At 41.9% G+C, this 17,492-nt stretch overlaps 1 protein-coding gene across 3 annotated transcripts in view; it reads left to right on the top strand.

Moving 5' to 3' along the window:
• Nucleotides 1-16,745, top strand: part of uba1 (ubiquitin-like modifier activating enzyme 1) — a 35,934-nt gene extending 19,189 nt beyond the window's left edge. For 2 of the 3 annotated variants that reach the window (XM_084068139.1, XM_084068138.1), the window contains exons 15-27: nt 1,674-1,839; nt 4,717-4,913; nt 5,938-6,002; nt 7,251-7,446; nt 8,060-8,134; nt 9,040-9,229; nt 10,390-10,473; nt 10,576-10,664; nt 11,057-11,149; nt 11,280-11,471; nt 13,317-13,418; nt 14,093-14,193; nt 15,431-16,745. In XM_084068139.1, the coding sequence (XP_083924265.1) occupies nt 1,674-1,839; nt 4,717-4,913; nt 5,938-6,002; nt 7,251-7,446; nt 8,060-8,134; nt 9,040-9,229; nt 10,390-10,473; nt 10,576-10,664; nt 11,057-11,149; nt 11,280-11,471; nt 13,317-13,418; nt 14,093-14,193; nt 15,431-15,566 (1,686 nt within the window). In that variant the 3' untranslated portion in view covers nt 15,567-16,745. The remainder of the gene's footprint in view (nt 1-1,673; nt 1,840-4,716; nt 4,914-5,937; nt 6,003-7,250; nt 7,447-8,059; nt 8,135-9,039; nt 9,230-10,389; nt 10,474-10,575; nt 10,665-11,056; nt 11,150-11,279; nt 11,472-13,316; nt 13,419-14,092; nt 14,194-15,430) is intronic. The other variant, XM_084068140.1, reaches the window with a different exon arrangement.
• The last annotated feature ends 747 nt before the right edge of the window (nt 16,746-17,492 follow it).

Genomic DNA, 17,492 nt, shown 5'->3' with positions numbered 1-17,492 from the left:
TTGTTTGCTTCAAAGGTCTTCAAAGTGCCACAGACACGTAAAATAAGATTTAGGATTTCTTTTTTTTTCTTACCTTGTATTTGTGCTTTTCTTTTGTAGATAAATTGTTCTCAACCACTTAAAGAGTAGTTCACCCCAAAAAAATATTTTCTATCAATAACACACCCCATGAAGCCTTGAATTCATGGAGAATTTTTCGTTTTTCCTAAGCCAATAATTTGATGACAGGCGGAGACTCAATGGAGACTCCGCCGGTTATCAAATCCAGAAAATATGTCATTTTTTGGGTGAACTTTCCTTTAAACCCTGTAATATACTTAGTTCAAATGCATGGCCACCTAAACCCTATATACTTAGTTCAAATCCATGGCCACTTAAACCCTATACTTAGTTCAAATCCATGAACTACAGCGATGTTGTTTTTGTGAATTTATAATGTCTACACTAAATCTCTTCTCTGAACAATCTACACACCTTTTTTGGCATCACAGTTGTATTAAAAAGGTCTTTCATTTAAATTGCTGAGACCTGCAAATACCCTGTAATATCACTCACTGCTAGATGAAAGAGAAAGGGCAAACAAGTTGTTAATAATTGAATGCGATGGTTCGATGCAGTGCCTGCATATGGATTTAATGTGTTGAGATTGCTTCAGAGTGCACTTAAGAGTTGCTGATGTGTGAAAGATGGCTTGGTGCAGCAGTACGAACAAAAAACGATGGTATTCATGACATGAGGTGGCTCATGTTTCATGAAACGAAAGGTGTATGAGAGGTGATTTTTCAGGGCTCAAAATTGCAACCGTTGTGATCGCATATGTGCCTGAAATTGAATCTGTGTGACCCACAAATATAATTGGGAGCATTTGTGCGAGTGGAAATAATTGCTGTGGTGTGAACCAAAATGGTAGTAGCTCTTGGTGCTACAGTGCTAATAGCTTGGAGATCGTTCACTCATTGACACACCGGAGCGGAGGCGTTGCTGAGCGCTGCCTGCTGCTGTGCCGACATTCTAGCGCTTTTTGTGCGATATTACCGTGTGTCAGAAACTACTTGCATACAGTATTTTCAAGTTGACAAATGAGGCGAGCCGATTGTGTCGCGACTGAAATTGTCTCGCTCTCACTGGGAATGAGAAAGCGGAGCTAGGCTACTCCGTGTCTGTGTTTTGCGTGACAGCTGTGCTTGCATCACTGTCGGAGCTAGGCGGCGACAAGTCCTAGGAGAATGCATGGCTGGTATATTTCAGCTAATGAGTTTTGAAACAGTTTAAAATATTCTGAATCAATATGTAGACACTAGAAAAATGTGCTGTTTGACAACACTAAAAACCTGATTGATGTACACATACGCAATATGGCCAATGTAATGAAATACACCCTCATACGCTACAAAAAAAAAACAAGCACAGGGGAAGATGTGATTAGAATCGGCGCAGGTGTCCTCCTCTGGAGATGTTTGATGTCTCAGTGAAGAGATGGATGGATGAGGGACAGAGCTAGGACACTACATTAGAAAAAGGCTGTGATTTATAAAACCGTTTTTATTTATGAACTTAGAAGGTATGTTTTGTGATGCGGAGACGGTAACGCTGCCTGATATTTGCTTCTGACCAGAGCTGGAGATATGGTTATTGAGGTGATTTTCTTTTTTTGTTCCTGTGTGCGTTATCAGAAAATGAAGAGTGAGACAGCGGCAGCAGCGGTGAAGCAGATGAACCCATCCATAAAAATCACAGGTCACCAGAACAGGGTGGGCCCAGACACCGAGAGGGTCTACGACGACGACTTCTTCGAGAGCCTCGACGGCGTGGCCAATGCGCTGGACAACGTTGACGCACGTAAGGCACCCAAAGTTGTTCTATGCCATGTTCTGGGCCAGTGTTGATTTTGACAGCAAATTTTGATTAAGTTTTAGTCATAGTCTTTTGAATAAAATTCCATTTAGTTTTGTCATATTTCAGTCATCTGAAATATTTTAGTTTTTGTCTAGTTTTAGTCAACTAAATATCATCAGATTATAGTCTACTAAATCTACAGTTGATTCAGTCGACTAAACTGTATTTTAGCGGTGCCTTGATGGCGTCGTAATGGTTGATTTTACACTTGGTTGCATGCTGAAAATAGACTACCGGTATCTACAACGCAACGCAGCGCGACGCGTTGTGAGCTTGTAGATCTGTTATTTTCAGAGCGCAGCACCCGAGTGCAACCAAACATAAAATGACGTGTCTTTTAGTTCTAGTGGATCTCTTCTCCACTAGTCCCTCACTAACATTTTAGTCTAGTTTTTATTTGTTGACGAAATTGTCAGTATATTTAGTTTTAGTTATAATAGCTTAGTTTTTATTTAGTATTCGTCAGTGAAAAAAGGTAGTCGACATTTTTCTAATTTTTCGTCATAGTTTTAGTCGACGAAATCAACACTGTTCTGGGCTTGTCATAATGGGGAAAATAGAAGTAACATTTGTAAAAAAAATAAAAAAAATAGGCAAAGATTCAGCAAAAATAGCAGCTCTACAGGCTCACAATGTGTTGCAGCGTGTTGTGATCTTTTATATCGGCTCCTTTTGCTATTGGCGTTGGGGCAAAATATTCCTACCAGCGACCGTCAGCCTAAATAACAGTTATTTGCGTGAGAAAAGCAATGCACGCGAGAGCAGCTTCCCAGTCCCTTGGGGGGGCTCCCCCCAGCCGCTGTCAGTTACACAGATGAAACACAGATGCTGGCATGGCGTGCACCGCCCCGGGGGGCCCCCTCTTGTTGACCGAAACTTGTTTATATAACGAAGAATTGTGAAACATCAGTTCCAATTTTCATGAGTAGGCTAAGATCACAGCAATGAGAGGAGACAAAGCAAAGTTCAAGCAGTCTGTTGAGACTGTAGATCCTAAAGTACCCCTATGAACCCTTGATGTGGGTGTAATTAAAATAAAAAAATGACTAATCAGCCAAAACAATCGCCCAGTAAAAACAACCGACAACTGGACTCTTGACAATATATTAGTCGCCCAAGTAATTGCCCAAGCCTAATTGACCTACAATGTATATAGTATATAGCATAGATATTCAACTGGCCCGCGGGCCACGTGCGGCCCGCGAGGAGCTTCCTTGTGGCCCCTGGCCATATTCCCCAAAAAAAAAAAAAAAAAAAAAAAAAGTTTTTTTTTTTTTTTTTTTTAATTTTCATAATTATTATTTATGTAAATATATGTTCGTTTTTATGTTATCAAAGTTAAAACAGTACACATTATTTATCCTTCATTAGTTCTTGAAAGGCCATCTTTCATTGGAACTTAACTTAGAACCTTAAATAGAACCGAATTAGACCCGAAAAAAGGTTGATTTATATTGGTCAAATAGAACCGAATTGGACCCGAATTAGACCCGAATTAGACCCGAAAAATTTTGCGCGCGTGCGCTTTGCGCACGCACGCAAACTGTGTGGCCCCCAACTCCAAATTATTTTACAGTTGTGGCCCCCTGCCTAATCTAGTTGAATACCCCTGGTATATAGGGTTAAGTGATAGGTGGTGAAGTATGGTAATCCTCACCACACCAGAGTATCTGATATCAGATGCTTAATGTCTACCCAGCAGTCAGTCTGAAACAGTTTTTCATGCCAAGGACCCCTAAATTGATATACATGTGGCCGCGGACCCCCATTTGAAAATGTTTTATGCCATGGACCCCCAGAAGCAAAGATATTGTTAATTTTCGCTTTAAAAAAAAATATATATATTCAAAGATATGCACACTTTTTCAAGTTTTTTTTTTCAAAAATAGCAGATCTACAAGCTCAGAGCGCGGCACTCGGTGCCGTGCTATGAGCTTAACCTGATCAACATTTCTATCTCTTCACTAAGGGTGCTAAAAATGGAAAGTCGTTATTGGTGGCAGAATAGAGAATCTTGTACAATCACGGCAGGAGATGCTTGAGGGAAGGCCATGGTGGGGTCAACTAAATCGTTTTTTGTTCATCTGGCAGTCTGCCCACTGCATAATGAGACACCTTTTGTGCAAATTTGGCATTTTGGCCTGGGCAAAGGCAATGTCATGGGGTCATTCACCGTGCACAGCAAAATGTGCTCAGCTCATGGGAATCTGCTCATTAGATTTAGAGCAGGGGTCTTCAACAGGGGGTCCGGGACCCCTAGGGGGTCCTCATAGTTACTACAGGGGGGCCGCCAAATCCTTGAGTGATTTGTTTTTACATTGACCACTTCAACCCTTGAATCCCTATTCTGAGGGGAACATTAGCCGTAAATAGCAGATCTACAAGCTCACACCGCCTCGCGCTGCGAGCCGTTGTGTGCTTGTAGATCGGCCATTTTCGGCAAAGAGGTTTGGTGTAGAAGGAATAAAGAGCCGATCAAATACAGAGCCAACGATCAAGATTACTAAGTATAGAAAGTTTGAGTGAAATAAGCAAAAAACAGCAGTTCACACAACACTGATGAAATGAAAAGGTTTAGGGTTTAAAAACACAATGTTATACAATATGTAGGGGGGGTCCCTGCTTCATCTCTCTCTCGGCTAGGGGGTCCTTGGCCTGAAAAGGTTGAAGACCCCTGATTTAGAGATGTCTTGTGCGTAAGTGGAAACTGTGGCGCCAAAGGAAAGGCCATGCATGGGGTCTCACCAAAGCCTGTTGTACATGTTAGAAATGTCTGTTTGTACATCGCTAAACTTGCGCATTTCACCCTATAATGTGTAGGTATGTATATGGACCGCCGATGTGTGTACTACCGTAAGCCCCTGCTGGAGTCTGGCACTCTTGGAACCAAGGGCAACGTGCAGGTGGTCATCCCCTTCCTCACAGAGTCCTACAGCTCCAGCCAAGACCCCCCAGAGAAGTCCATCCCCATCTGCACCCTCAAGAACTTCCCCAATGCCATTGAACACACACTGCAGGTAAAGCGCCCTAATGCACCCTGTCCTCCTAATGCAAGGGTTCCCAAACCTTTCAGGCCGCGACCCCCCCGAAAATAATCATATTTGAACTAGGGACCCCCCCCACCCTGACAAGCACCTGGAATTGTAGTCATTACATTTAGTTTGACCCGTTCCACAGATTTCGAAAATAGCCGTACTGCAGTCGGGTGAGCTTGTAGATAAGCTATTTTCACAATGTTTGCGTCTTTCTTACGTAATACATAATTTGGCCAATTTGATATTGAAAATGTCATTAAATTGTAACTGAACACATTCGGTGCCAGAGTTTAAAAAAGTGACGTTGAGTGCCAGAGATCTCACCGTTTGTAACGCTACACTGTTTACAGCTGCAGTCTCCACGACGAGCACCCGATTGTAAACAATATATGCGTGCACAATAGTGGATGGTCCTGGCTAACGCCTGGAACAATAACATCTCTTACGCGAGTCACCACGGCGGAGTGATCTCGGATCGAAAATGAGTGGTTTTCCCCACTGTAAAAAGTTAAGGAAATATGGAGTTTTTTTGCAAGGAGATTCCCGGTTTTGGCACTCAACGTCACTTTTTGCAAAATCGTAGATTCACGGTTTTGGCACCCAAGGTGTTAAGAAATGTGCAGATACCCTGTATATACTTAGACTGGGTGTTGGTTTTAGAGGTGTAATGATATAGGTGTATCGAAAAATCGTTTTGAATTTTCAACAATCTACTACTATATCGATATGCAAACAGCGAAATATCGTATCGTTTGACTTTGTATCGTGTCGAATCGTTTTGCAATGCAAATAATCAATTTTATCAATACTAAGTGCTTTTAAGAAGAAAAAATAGAAAGAGGGGTTTATATCCAGTATCCCCCCCCCCCTGGGGTTTTGGGAACCACTGTCCTAATGCATGCTGTAGGTCATCAGATTGTCACTCAAATGCATGAGATGCACTGCAGGTCTGAACCGTGACTGAGTGAATAATGAACCTGTTGTCTCCGTCTCCCCCTCTATTCAGTGGGCCCGTGATGAGTTCGAGGGTCTATTCAAGCAGCCATCAGAAAATGCCATGCAATACCTATCGTGAGTCCACAGTACATTTATTACTTGAATACCAGGACAACTGCTTAACCCATTAAGACCTGAAGCCGATTCTACAAATGTCTTCTAAATCCCAACAGTATTCTGAAAAACGTATGTTTCTATATCAGTGGTGCTCAATCTTTTTCATGTCAAGGACCCCTAAAATGATATGTATTTGGTCGCGGACCCCCATCTCAAAACATTCTGTTCCAGGGACCCCCCAGAAGCAAAGATTTGAGTTAAAAATGTTCGCTTTAAACAATATATATTGCAAGATTTGCACACATTTTCACGATTTTTCAAAAATAGCAGATCTACAAGCTCATAGCGCGGCACTCGGTGCCGCGCTATGAGCTTGTATATCTGCTATTTTTGAATAGCCAAAGTAAGTGTAAAATAATGCTTTTTTTTTTGCTCAAATTAAAAAGTGACGCAGATGTGTACCAGGTCTAAATGGGTTAACTGTTTTTTTTTCAATCTGAGGTTTTATTCTATGTATCCATTGAATAATCAAAACCAATAGAAATGTTCAGTATTGTACTTATTCACATTGTTCTTATATTGCGAGTGGGACTCTACAGCCACACTAAGCACTGCTCCCTCAGCACCGCCTGATCTCATCCAAATGCGCTTGTGTGCCATGGTCCCTCGAGAGTAACGGCCGCTACTAATGAAGTCTACTAGTAAAAAGCTTTTTGTGTGATTCACTGATTGAATTCATCAATCACGTTGACTGAAATTACATGTTGACCCTTTAAGACCTGAGACGATTCTTAAAATGTTTTCTAAATAAACCGTTTTTTGAAAAAAATGTAACAAAATTAAAATAACGATTTTTCAAAAATAGCAGATCTACAAGCTCATAGCGCGGCACTCGGTGCCGCGCTATGAGCTTGTATATCTGCTATTTTTGAATAGCCAAAGAAATCTAAATCTAAAAGGAAAAAGTAGTTCACCCAAAGAAAAACGTATTTTCTATCAATTCTTTTTTTTTTTACAAACCAAAAAATCTCCATGAATTCAAGGCTTCATGAGGTGTGTAATTGATTAGATTTTTTTTTATTTCTTGCGTGAACTACTCCTTTAATCACATTAATGTGCAGAGGATGGTGTGACTATTTTGCACGGCCAAACTAATCAGGGCAGTATTATTCTAGTAGAAGCATTGATACTTAAATATTACTCAAGTACACGTAGGATTACATGCGTTGAAAATGACTTATAAATTGTCTCATTGCTCTCTAACAGAGATCCCAAGTTCATGGAGCGCACTCTTAAACTACCTGGAGCTCAGCCTTTGGAGGTGCTGGAAGCCGTGTACAAGAGCCTGGTCACAGACTGCCCCCACAGCTGGGCCGACTGTGTAGCCTGGTCACGCAACCACTGGCAGTGCCAATACAGCAACAACATCCGCCAGCTACTACACAACTTCCCTCCAGATCAGGTATACTATGTGTGCCCTTTTTCTACACAGCAAAACCTTCCATGTCCAAACCCTCCATTTGATGGGGTAAAACAAATGGACACAGACCACCGAAGTCTGACGTAATTTACACATCCTTGGTTTGTCTACCTGTTTCGCGTTTTTTCCACCCCCATTCCCATTCCACCCTGAATTCTGAGTCTTTAATATCGCGTCAAATAAGAACTGTGTTCCAAAAATAAACAAGTGACCCCGGCGGTTTGACTCTTATGGATATGAAGCATCAACTGACGGAGAGAAAACGATAATGTTACTTCCGCCGAATTAGTTACATTTTCCCCAGAAACAGATTGTATCAAATATAAGTGACTGACTATCATAAACGATACAGAACCTCCTCCCTGACAATTATGCCGAGACAGTTTGTTTATTTTTGGACCACAATTCTTATATGAGACGATTCTATGATGACCCAATGTTATTCTCCATAGCTAAATTACTTTACGAACCTGGGAATGAACGAGTGACGTCAGGACTTCGGTGGTCTATACTGGTCCATCTTTACTTTCAAGAAGTTTATTTTCTCTCCACTGGCTCAATGGAAAATAACATTTGTCTTTGTCTTGTCTTTCAGCTCACTAGCTCTGGCGCCCCCTTCTGGTCTGGTCCAAAGAGATGTCCTCATCCCCTAGAATTCAGCACTAGCAATGTGAGTGAGGGGCTCAGTCATCGCTTGTCTGTGTTTTGTTAGTTTGTTGGAGGTTGGTGCAGGAGTAAACATGAGCGAGCTTTGAACTGCTTGCTTGATGCACACAGACAGCAAGATGGCTCTTGTCTTTGATTCAATATGACATGCGGCTTACATAACGCTATGTTTTAGCGCAGGGGTCTTCAACGTTTTCAGGCCAAGGACCCCCTAGCTAGATTGTGTATCAGATTCAACATTTTTTGTTTACGTGGTCTGCTCTTTTTTTCCCTCAACACCTATGCCTCTTTGCCAAAAATAGCCGATCTACAGGCTCGCAGCGCGAGGCGTTGTGAGCTTGTAGATCTGCTATTTTTAGCTAAAGTTCTCCTCAGAAAAGGGATGCTAGGGTTCAAGTGGTTAAGGTAAAATAAAAAATCCTATCACACAAAGATTTGGCGGACCCCCTGTAGTAACTCTGAGGACTCCCTAGGGGTCCCGGACCCCCTGTTGAAGACCCCTGTTTTAGCGGTAATTGCGAAGACTATTTCAAAGAAATCATCACAAAACACATTACCACAGGGGACTAAGGTGAAATTTGATGTTAATGTTTTTATTTTATTTTCAAGGCATTATTTTCACTGGCCTCAGCGGGCAAGTGCCTGGTTTGGTTCTGCTGGCCTTGGGTTAGATCCCTGAATGCTTAATGTATACGATGTCGTATGCAGAATACTATTTTCCGCATGCAACTATGTATAAATCGTCTTTTTAGCATCATTCCACCAATTCTGCACCACCTAATCACAAGTGAAATAGCCCATCTACAAGCTCAGAATGCGTCTCGATGCGACGCATCGTGAGCTTGTAGATCGGTCTATTTCACTTCAGTGTTCCTGACCTTTGGAAGTATTCCCATGTCTGTTGTGTAGGACCTACACATGGACTACGTAATGGCAGGAGCCAACCTGTTTGCCCAGACATACGGTATGCCAGGCAGCACCGACCGTGCAGCCTTGGCCAAAATCCTGCAGGAACTCAATGTGCCGGTCTTCACCCCTCGCTCTGGAGTTAAAATCCACGTTTCCGATCAAGAGCTACAGAGCGCTAATGCATCTGTCGGTAAGAGAACTTGGCTGTTGTATTTTGTTGTAGGGCTGCATCATTCAGGAGTAAAGGAGAATCACAATCTTCTGGCTTAGAATTGAGATCACGATTCTTGCTCACAATTCTTCAGCATGCATGTTTATATGAAGATGAATATTTAGTTCCATATATTGCACGCATAGGGAACGTTTTTGGGAATGCACTGATTTATTGAAAGGCTGTATTGCTTTAAAAATCACAATCCATGTTCGCCTGAATGTGCTTTTATGGATGTTTCAAACCAATTATATCAGTGACCTGGAAATGCCTCTTGTATTTTTGTTTTTGTTGAAACTATGCTCATTGCTTACCTTTCCCAAAGTTCTATATCTCCCCTAAGTAATGTTACTACTCCATTATCTGAAGACAGGCATATGTGAAAAGGTTAACCAATTTTTGTACATGGCTGACGTGGATGGGAAATGATCATCTAAAATAATAATGGTGCATCCCAAATATTGATTTTATTTAATGTAGTAGTTCAAAACAACTGATTGACTTAAACGATAAGCTTAACTGTGTAATGGCTAGTGTAGAATGTGCACTCCAACTGCACCAATAGGCTACTTATTGCACACTTGGACACTAAATTGTGTAGAGTTCACCGTCAGGGCTCTAGTTGTCTTAGTGCTGTGAACTCCGATGATGATTTCGCCATGCTAATACTGATGCACCAGGCTGTCTGCTTGGGTGCAAGTGAGTTAAACTCGACTTCTCACGCTGATTGCATCAGTGTGTGCTGAGGAGACTGGCATATACATTACATATTCTGGATTTTACTGTTTTGAAATGGCAATAGGAATGCAAACGTGCCATTTGAGGCATGGGAAATGCAGTGAGTCTTGAATTTCTGTATTTGAGAGTGCTCGTTTTAATCGAAGCCTTTTGCAATTTTAAATTGCATACAACTATGAATTGAGATCACTAAGGTAGCTTTTGCTTTATTGAGAGTAGAGATGATTATGTCGTCAACACTTTTTCCAGCACCCCTGAGATGGTTATTTAATGTTTGTTGTATTGTGCATTTCTTCTATTCAGAGTATTGGGTGTATATAAATGTCTTATTTAAAATGCAAATTTGATAACGCTTTCAGTAGGTTAAACAAATCATATGTTTATGCTGTTAATTTGCATAGAATCATTAGAACCACAACAGAAGTTTCATCATTCAAATGCCAGAGGCAAATACAAGCTGCCATTCTGTTTGCATGCGGGAACTCGTAAGTATTTGGGAATATTTAGCATGTGTTGTCAGGGTAGCAGGGGCGCCCGTTTGATTTGTTTTCACATTAACTGACCGCTGGTCCGTGTTTTGTTTGCAGACGACTCCCGACTTGAGGAGCTGAAGACTCTTCTCCCAAACGTTGAGAATTCCACGACGTTCAAGCTCAGCTCCATCGACTTTGAGAAGGTACGCCACCTCTTGTCCTTAACCGCATAGTATGTCAAGCTAGACAGCTCTTCCACAGTCTTTTTTAAATGCTATACAGAGTCTGCCTCCTGAAAGTCCAGCACGGGAGGCTGTCATCTGTCTTGTCATTTCCGTTCACGAAAATATATTTCATGCGAAAATGCAGATCTACAAGCTCACAACCCGTCGCTTGAGCTTGTAGATCTGCTATTTTAGGTTAAGAGATGTAGAGGGGGGGGAAAAAGAAAGGGACCAAGTATTGACCACCTGAGGGACCCTTGGTCAATGAAGTGTATGTAGGGGTCAAGTGGTTAATAAACCAGTTTAAAATCACCTGTGCCATGACTCTATATTGATGTGTGTGTGTGTGTGTGTGTGTGTGTGTGTTCCAGGATGATGACACCAACTTCCACATGGACTTCATCGTGGCGGCGTCCAACTCGAGGGCAGAGAACTACGACATTCCCCCTGCCGACAGACACAAGGTTGAGCGCACTTGACTGATGCATGCTCTTGACCTAGAAATTTTGTCACACTCATAGCTTGGAACTCGGGTTCTGTGCTCATTATATTCTCTCTCTCTCTCTCTCTCTCTCTCTCTGTGGTGTTGTTCAGAGCAAACTGATCGCTGGCAAGATCATCCCTGCCATCGCCACCACCACGGCCGCTGTGGTGGGCCTGGTGTGTCTGGAGCTCATTAAGATCGTGCAGGGACACAAGAAGCTGGAGACCTTCAAGAATGGCTTCATGAACCTGGCACTGCCTTTCTTTGCCTTCTCCGAGCCCATTGCTGCTCCCAGCCACAAGGTACAGTGTGTGGCTTAGCTGGACGTGTGTGCATGACATGTGGATACATTATACAGTCACAAAATGCTTTTACATGTAGCGCTTAATTCTGATGATGAGCCAACCCATTTAGACCTGAGGCCGATTCTAAAAACGCCTTCTAAAACCTAACCTAAGATTTCTGAAAATGTTCAAATTCTTACTAAAAAAATGTATACAACATGATGTTGCTATATGTATAGCAACAACTAATGAGACACAGAGGTGGCTCCCGGATTCAAAGGTATAACAACGTATAGGTGGCATTAGGTCTAAATGGGTTAAGGGAAAACAAAAGTGTTGTTGGCGTATAGAACCAGCTGAGGTTTTAAAAAGTTGTCGACCTTTTTAATGGTTTAGCTAACTCTAGTTAGTCCAGTGCTGTGAACTCCGATGATGATTTCGCCATGCTAATACTGATGCACCAGGCTGTCTGCTTGGGTGCAAGTGAGTTCAACTCGACTTCTCACGCTGATTGCATCAGTGTGTGCTGAGGAGACTGGCATATACACAGTACATATTCTGGATTTTACTGTTTTGAATAGCAATAGGAATGCAAACGTGCCGTTTGAGGCATGGGAAATGCAGTAGAGATGTACCGATACCATTTTTTTACTTACCGATTCCATGGATTAAAGTTCTCAGTTGCCAAGACTGATTTCAGTCATTTGGATTCCATGGAAGCCAGCCCGTCTTCTATGGAAGCATGTTGCGCAGCAAAAATAGCCGATCTACAAGCTCTCAATGCGTCTGCGACGCATTGAGAGCTTGTAGAAAGGCTATTTTCGGTTATTTTCATATTACAGCATTTGAAGTGGTCAAACTAGCAATATGTTCAGAAGCATCTTCCATCATATCTTAATCGTCTCGGATATTTCATATAAAAGCAAAGGTTAAAGCCTCAATCTGTGATTTCTTCACATGGTTGGCAGTATGTAGAACAGCAGGAACAATATTACTAAAGCATCCTAATTGTACATATTGTATTCTTTGTTTAGGAATTGGCGCTAGTGCATAGATATTCAACTGGCGGCCCGCGGGCCACGTGCGGCCCGCGAGGAGCTTCCTTGTGGCCCCTGGCCATATTCCCCAAAAAAAAAAAAAAAAAAAAAAAAGTTTTTTTTTTTTTTTTTTTTTAATTTTCATAATTATTATTTATGTAAATATATGTTCGTTTTTATGTTATCAAAGTTAAAACAGTACACATTATTTATCCTTCATTAGTTCTTGAAAGGCCATCTTTCATTGGAACTTAACTTAGAACCTTAAATAGAACCGAATTAGACCCGAAAAAAGGTTGATTTATATTGGTCAAATAGAACCGAATTGGACCCGAATTAGACCCGAATTAGACCCGAAAAATTTTGCGCGCGTGCGCTTTGCGCACGCACGCAAACTGTGTGGCCCCCAACTCCAAATTATTTTACAGTTGTGGCCCCCTGCCTAATCTAGTTGAATACCCCTGCGCTAGTGTGTGTCCTTGCACACGGTTTCACAAATCGCACATTAGGACATTTTCAGTCGTGAGATTTAAACTAGCTTTAATCCATGCGATTCTAATACAAGTTAGTAAACAACTAATGTAAATGATACAGTAAGAGTATGAAACATTCAAAATATTACTGTAAATGAAATATCATGTGATAAATTACGTGGTATCGGCATGGCATAGACTGTCATACTTGCCGATAACGATACCAGCATTTTAGGCAGTATCGGCAGCTTTTCCGATACTGGTAACGGAACAGCTCTAAAAATGCAGTGAGTCTTTCATTTCCTTACTGATGTGACGCTGTCATGTGTCTCTCTGTTCCTCTCTGTCTGCAGTACTACGAGATTGACTGGACATTGTGGGATCGTTTTGAGGTCAAGGGAATGCAGGCCAGCGGTGAAGAGATGACACTCAAACAGTTCCTCGACTATTTCAAGGTACTGGTTGTAACTATAAATGATGTTTTTGTGTCTTGTGTCGGAATATGTGCATAGAAAATAACCGACCCACAAGCTCACAATCTGTCACGGATGAGACACGTTGTAAGTCGGCTATTTTCGAAGTATGAATCGGGCTTAATAATCCCATAAGGCAGTGGTTCTCATTCCTGTGGGTTTGGACCCCATGATTTTTGGGGTCCCCAGATGACAGTAAAGTGACAATTTAAGGACTTTTACATAAGTGAAATAAAAAGACCATTCCTGCATCAAAAGTAATCCTCAAACTATTCTATAAAAACTGGTCTAACAATGGCCACATTTTCAAATAATATAAGACAGAGGCAAACATTTTGAAAATAGCTGATCTACAAGCACACAATGCCTTGCGTTGTGAGCTTGTAGATCTTTTTTCTTTCTTCACAATATTTATCTCTGGAACAGTCAAACTAAATGGAACGCCTCAACTCAAATATAATTCGTTTTTAATTATTATTTTGGGTGGGTTGCATCCTGAAAAGGTTGAGAACCACTGCCATAAGCGGTCTTGAGACAAGACATGAAAATAAAAATTAATTCATTGATACTTCCCCATCTCACCACTTTCCCTTGTTGTGGCTGCGGTTCACCCAAAAATGAAACCAAACAATTACATTTTCCTTCTCTCTTGTCAGAATGAACATAAGTTGGAGATCACCATGCTTTCTCAGGGAGTGTCCATGCTCTACTCCTTCTTCATGCCTGCGTCCAAACTCAAAGAGAGACTGGAGCTACCGTAAGTAAAGTGACCACACACACAGTGTGCTCAATTACTGTATTATATCTTATTAGACCTTATTATCCCTTATTCTTTTACTTCTGAGATTCACGTATTACTAGGTGACAAGTCGTACAGTTATCAAAAAAGAATGTACGATCGGAAGGTAACTAGCCTCCACATCGTGAAACACTCTTAGGTGTTTGTTAACCCATTAACACATTGTGTGCCAGAGGTTTATTAAAATAGGGTACATCTAGTGCCTGCATATCTTCCATCCACTTACGTTGATACGTTTCGTGCTGTAGAAGCCCCGACGCGGAAGTGCATGTAAACAAAGCGTGCGTGCGAGACGGCGGAGGGTCCCGACTAACGCCTGGAACAATAATATTTCTAACGCGATCCTCCATTGCAGAGTGATCGCCGATCGAAAACGGCTCACTTCCACCACGTTAAAAACAAATGGAGATATATATATTTTTTAATTGCCCAAAAACGGTCCGGACCGTTTTTGGCACATAACGTACAGCTTCTCTAAAACGGTCCGACCGTTTATGTGTTAAGACCTGAGGCCGATTCTAAAAATCTCTCCTAAATCCTAACAGTTTTCTGAAAAATGTATGTCGCTATATCAGTAGTGCTCAAAACATGTCACGGAACCACAAAATGACCTGTATATGTATTTGACCGCGGACCCCTCATCTCAAAATATTTTGTTCCAAGGACCCAGAGAAGCAAAGATTTGAGTAAAAAATGTTTCAACATTTTTCACAATTCTTCAAAAATAGCAGATCCACAAGCTCTTTTAATGGTTTCAGCTAAGTCTAGTTGTCCAGTGCTGTGAACTCCGATGATGATTTCGCCATGCTAATACTGATGCACCAGGCTGTCTGCTTGGGTGCAAGTGAGTTCAACTCGACTTCTCACGCTGATTGCATCAGTGTGTGCTGAGGAGAATGGCATATACATATCTGCTATAGCTTGTATATCTGCTATTTTGGAATAGCCAAAGTATAAAATAACGGTGACCCCACCCACTTTATATATTTATATATAGATGGATAGCTAAAATCTAAACTGACACAAATGCTTTCCCGGTTTTAATGGGTTAACCACCACAGACCTGATTTTCTGCATCAATCAAAATGCCCTTTGGCCAAAAAACTTTTTTTTGAAATCTCACTGTTACCTCACATCTGGACATTATTGCTGTGGCTGTGTCTTAACCGGGTCCCCTGTCATTTGTCCCCTGCAGGATGACTGAGATTGTGACCAAGGTGTCCAAAAAGAAGCTGGGCAAACACGTGAAAGCCCTGGTGTTCGAGCTGTGCTGCAACGACCTCACAGATGAAGACGTGGAAGTGCCCTACGTCCGATACACCATCCGCTGAGCCCCCACACACTGAACCCCGCACACAACCCCGGGAAAGACGAAGGGATGGGGGTACATGGGGGTGGGTTGGGGGAGGGAAGGGGGGGGTGATGTTATACATCCAGGTCAGCTGTGTGGGATCAATCATTTTTCTGAGGCCTGTGGTTAATGTTTGAGTTTGAGTTCCGAGTTTTACGTAACCCTGTGCCTGATTGTACATAGCCCCCAGTTAAAGCTGACTTGAAGATGCCTGTTATGTATATAAGGGGGGGTGGGGGGGGCAGTGCCAGGCTATGGGGGAGACAGGCCGGTTGACAAAAGGAAGGGGGAGTGTGCATGTATACTGGGGCCTCGTTGATTTTCATCATCTGTATCTGAACATCTACTCAAGTTTAAATGGAAGCCTTAGTGTCTGCCTCTCCCCTGTTGATCCATAGCCCAGCAGCTGCTCTGTCTCTCAAACCTCCTCGCCCTCTCTCAGCGACCGAGGGGGGGGCTTTTATCCAACGTGCCCTGTCACCTCTCTACTTGCTCCCCCCCTCCAACCCTTGTCCCTCTAGACCTCACCACATTGATCCCCCCCTCCTCCCCTCCATGTTCATGACATGATACTACCGTAATTCAGTCAGTAATCCCCAAAAGACCTCAAGAGAAAATGTGTTGAGAAATCCAAATTTCCCAAGTCCCCCCCCCAACCCCACCACTTCAATTATCTGAGACACCAAAATTTTGCAGCCGCATAAAAAGCTCTAAGGGACTAAAATGTTTCCTGAGCGGCCCCTCTCCTAAACTGTAAAATAATCCCTTAGCGGTTCTCTAGCAGAGGAGCTCAGCCTGAGTGTGTGTGCCCCCACCCCCCCCCCCCCCCCCCCTCCTCCTGTTGGTAGTGCTGCCCTGTTTTGTCATCACTCCCTGTGGCCCAATTCCTCATCTGGCACTTCTCTCGTGGCTCAGGGGGTTTGTGGGGACTTGCACATGACTTGAGTTCAGTTTTCACTTATACTCCTTATTTTTTTCATTTGTTATTTGTTTATTTTCTATTTTATTTGGGGACAGAATTGTGGCACACGTCGCATACAAAAAAAAACAACTTGTAGTTCATAAAACTGTCTTCTTTCTACTTTAACTCCAAATGACATAACAGTTCAGAGTTGTATCTTGAAATGGGAGCACTTAGTGAATAAACGTGTAAAAGTTCCGTCGTGAGTTTGTCTTTATTGTATTCTTTTGCCTTTTTTTTTATCTAGTATAGTGACCCATTAAGACCTGAGGCCGATTAAAATAAATCTTTAAAATCCTTCGTTTTCTGAAACACTTATATTGCTATATCAGTGGTTCTCAAACTTTTTAATGTCAAGAACCCCCTGCCGACCCATCTAAAAAAATATTTCGTACCAGGGATCCCCAGAACCAAAGATTTGATGTTAAAATTTTCGCTTTGAACATATTCAATTTTGAATTTTCAATGATTTGCTGAAACTTCACAAGCTGTGAGCTTGTAAATTTGCTGTTTTTGAATAGCCAAAGAAATCTAAAATGACACCTATGTTTTACCGGTTTTAATGGGTTAAACATTTTTGAAATGAACAGAAGCTGTGAATGGAAATTATGTGCCTTGTCATTTCCCAGCCTGACCTGCTGCTTACGGTTTCATCTGAAGTGTCAGATGTAGAAGATATCCGGGAAGCAACAAGCCCCATTATCAGCAAAACGTATTAACCACCTAATTAGTGATCAAAAGTCCCGATCAGAAGGCTTTATTTGCACAAATTAGATAAGTTGCCTGTTGTTCATAGTGGGTTTTGCCTCAAAGGCAAACACAGTGTAGTAAATTGAACTATGCAACCCTAGCTTATGCAATTATTGAATGGGCTTTTCATTGTTGCCGGTTTCCTGTAGTTAGAGGCTACGTTAACAATAATACTTTCACTTCCTCTTGTCTCTC

This window comes from Gymnoscopelus microlampas, assembly GCF_963454915.1.
Source record: "Gymnoscopelus microlampas genome assembly, chromosome: 10".
In the NCBI taxonomy this organism is placed as follows: Eukaryota; Metazoa; Chordata; class Actinopteri; order Myctophiformes; family Myctophidae; genus Gymnoscopelus; species Gymnoscopelus microlampas.
The sequence above is the reverse complement of the archived record's forward strand: the minus strand, read 5'-3'. Positions and strand labels throughout refer to the sequence as shown.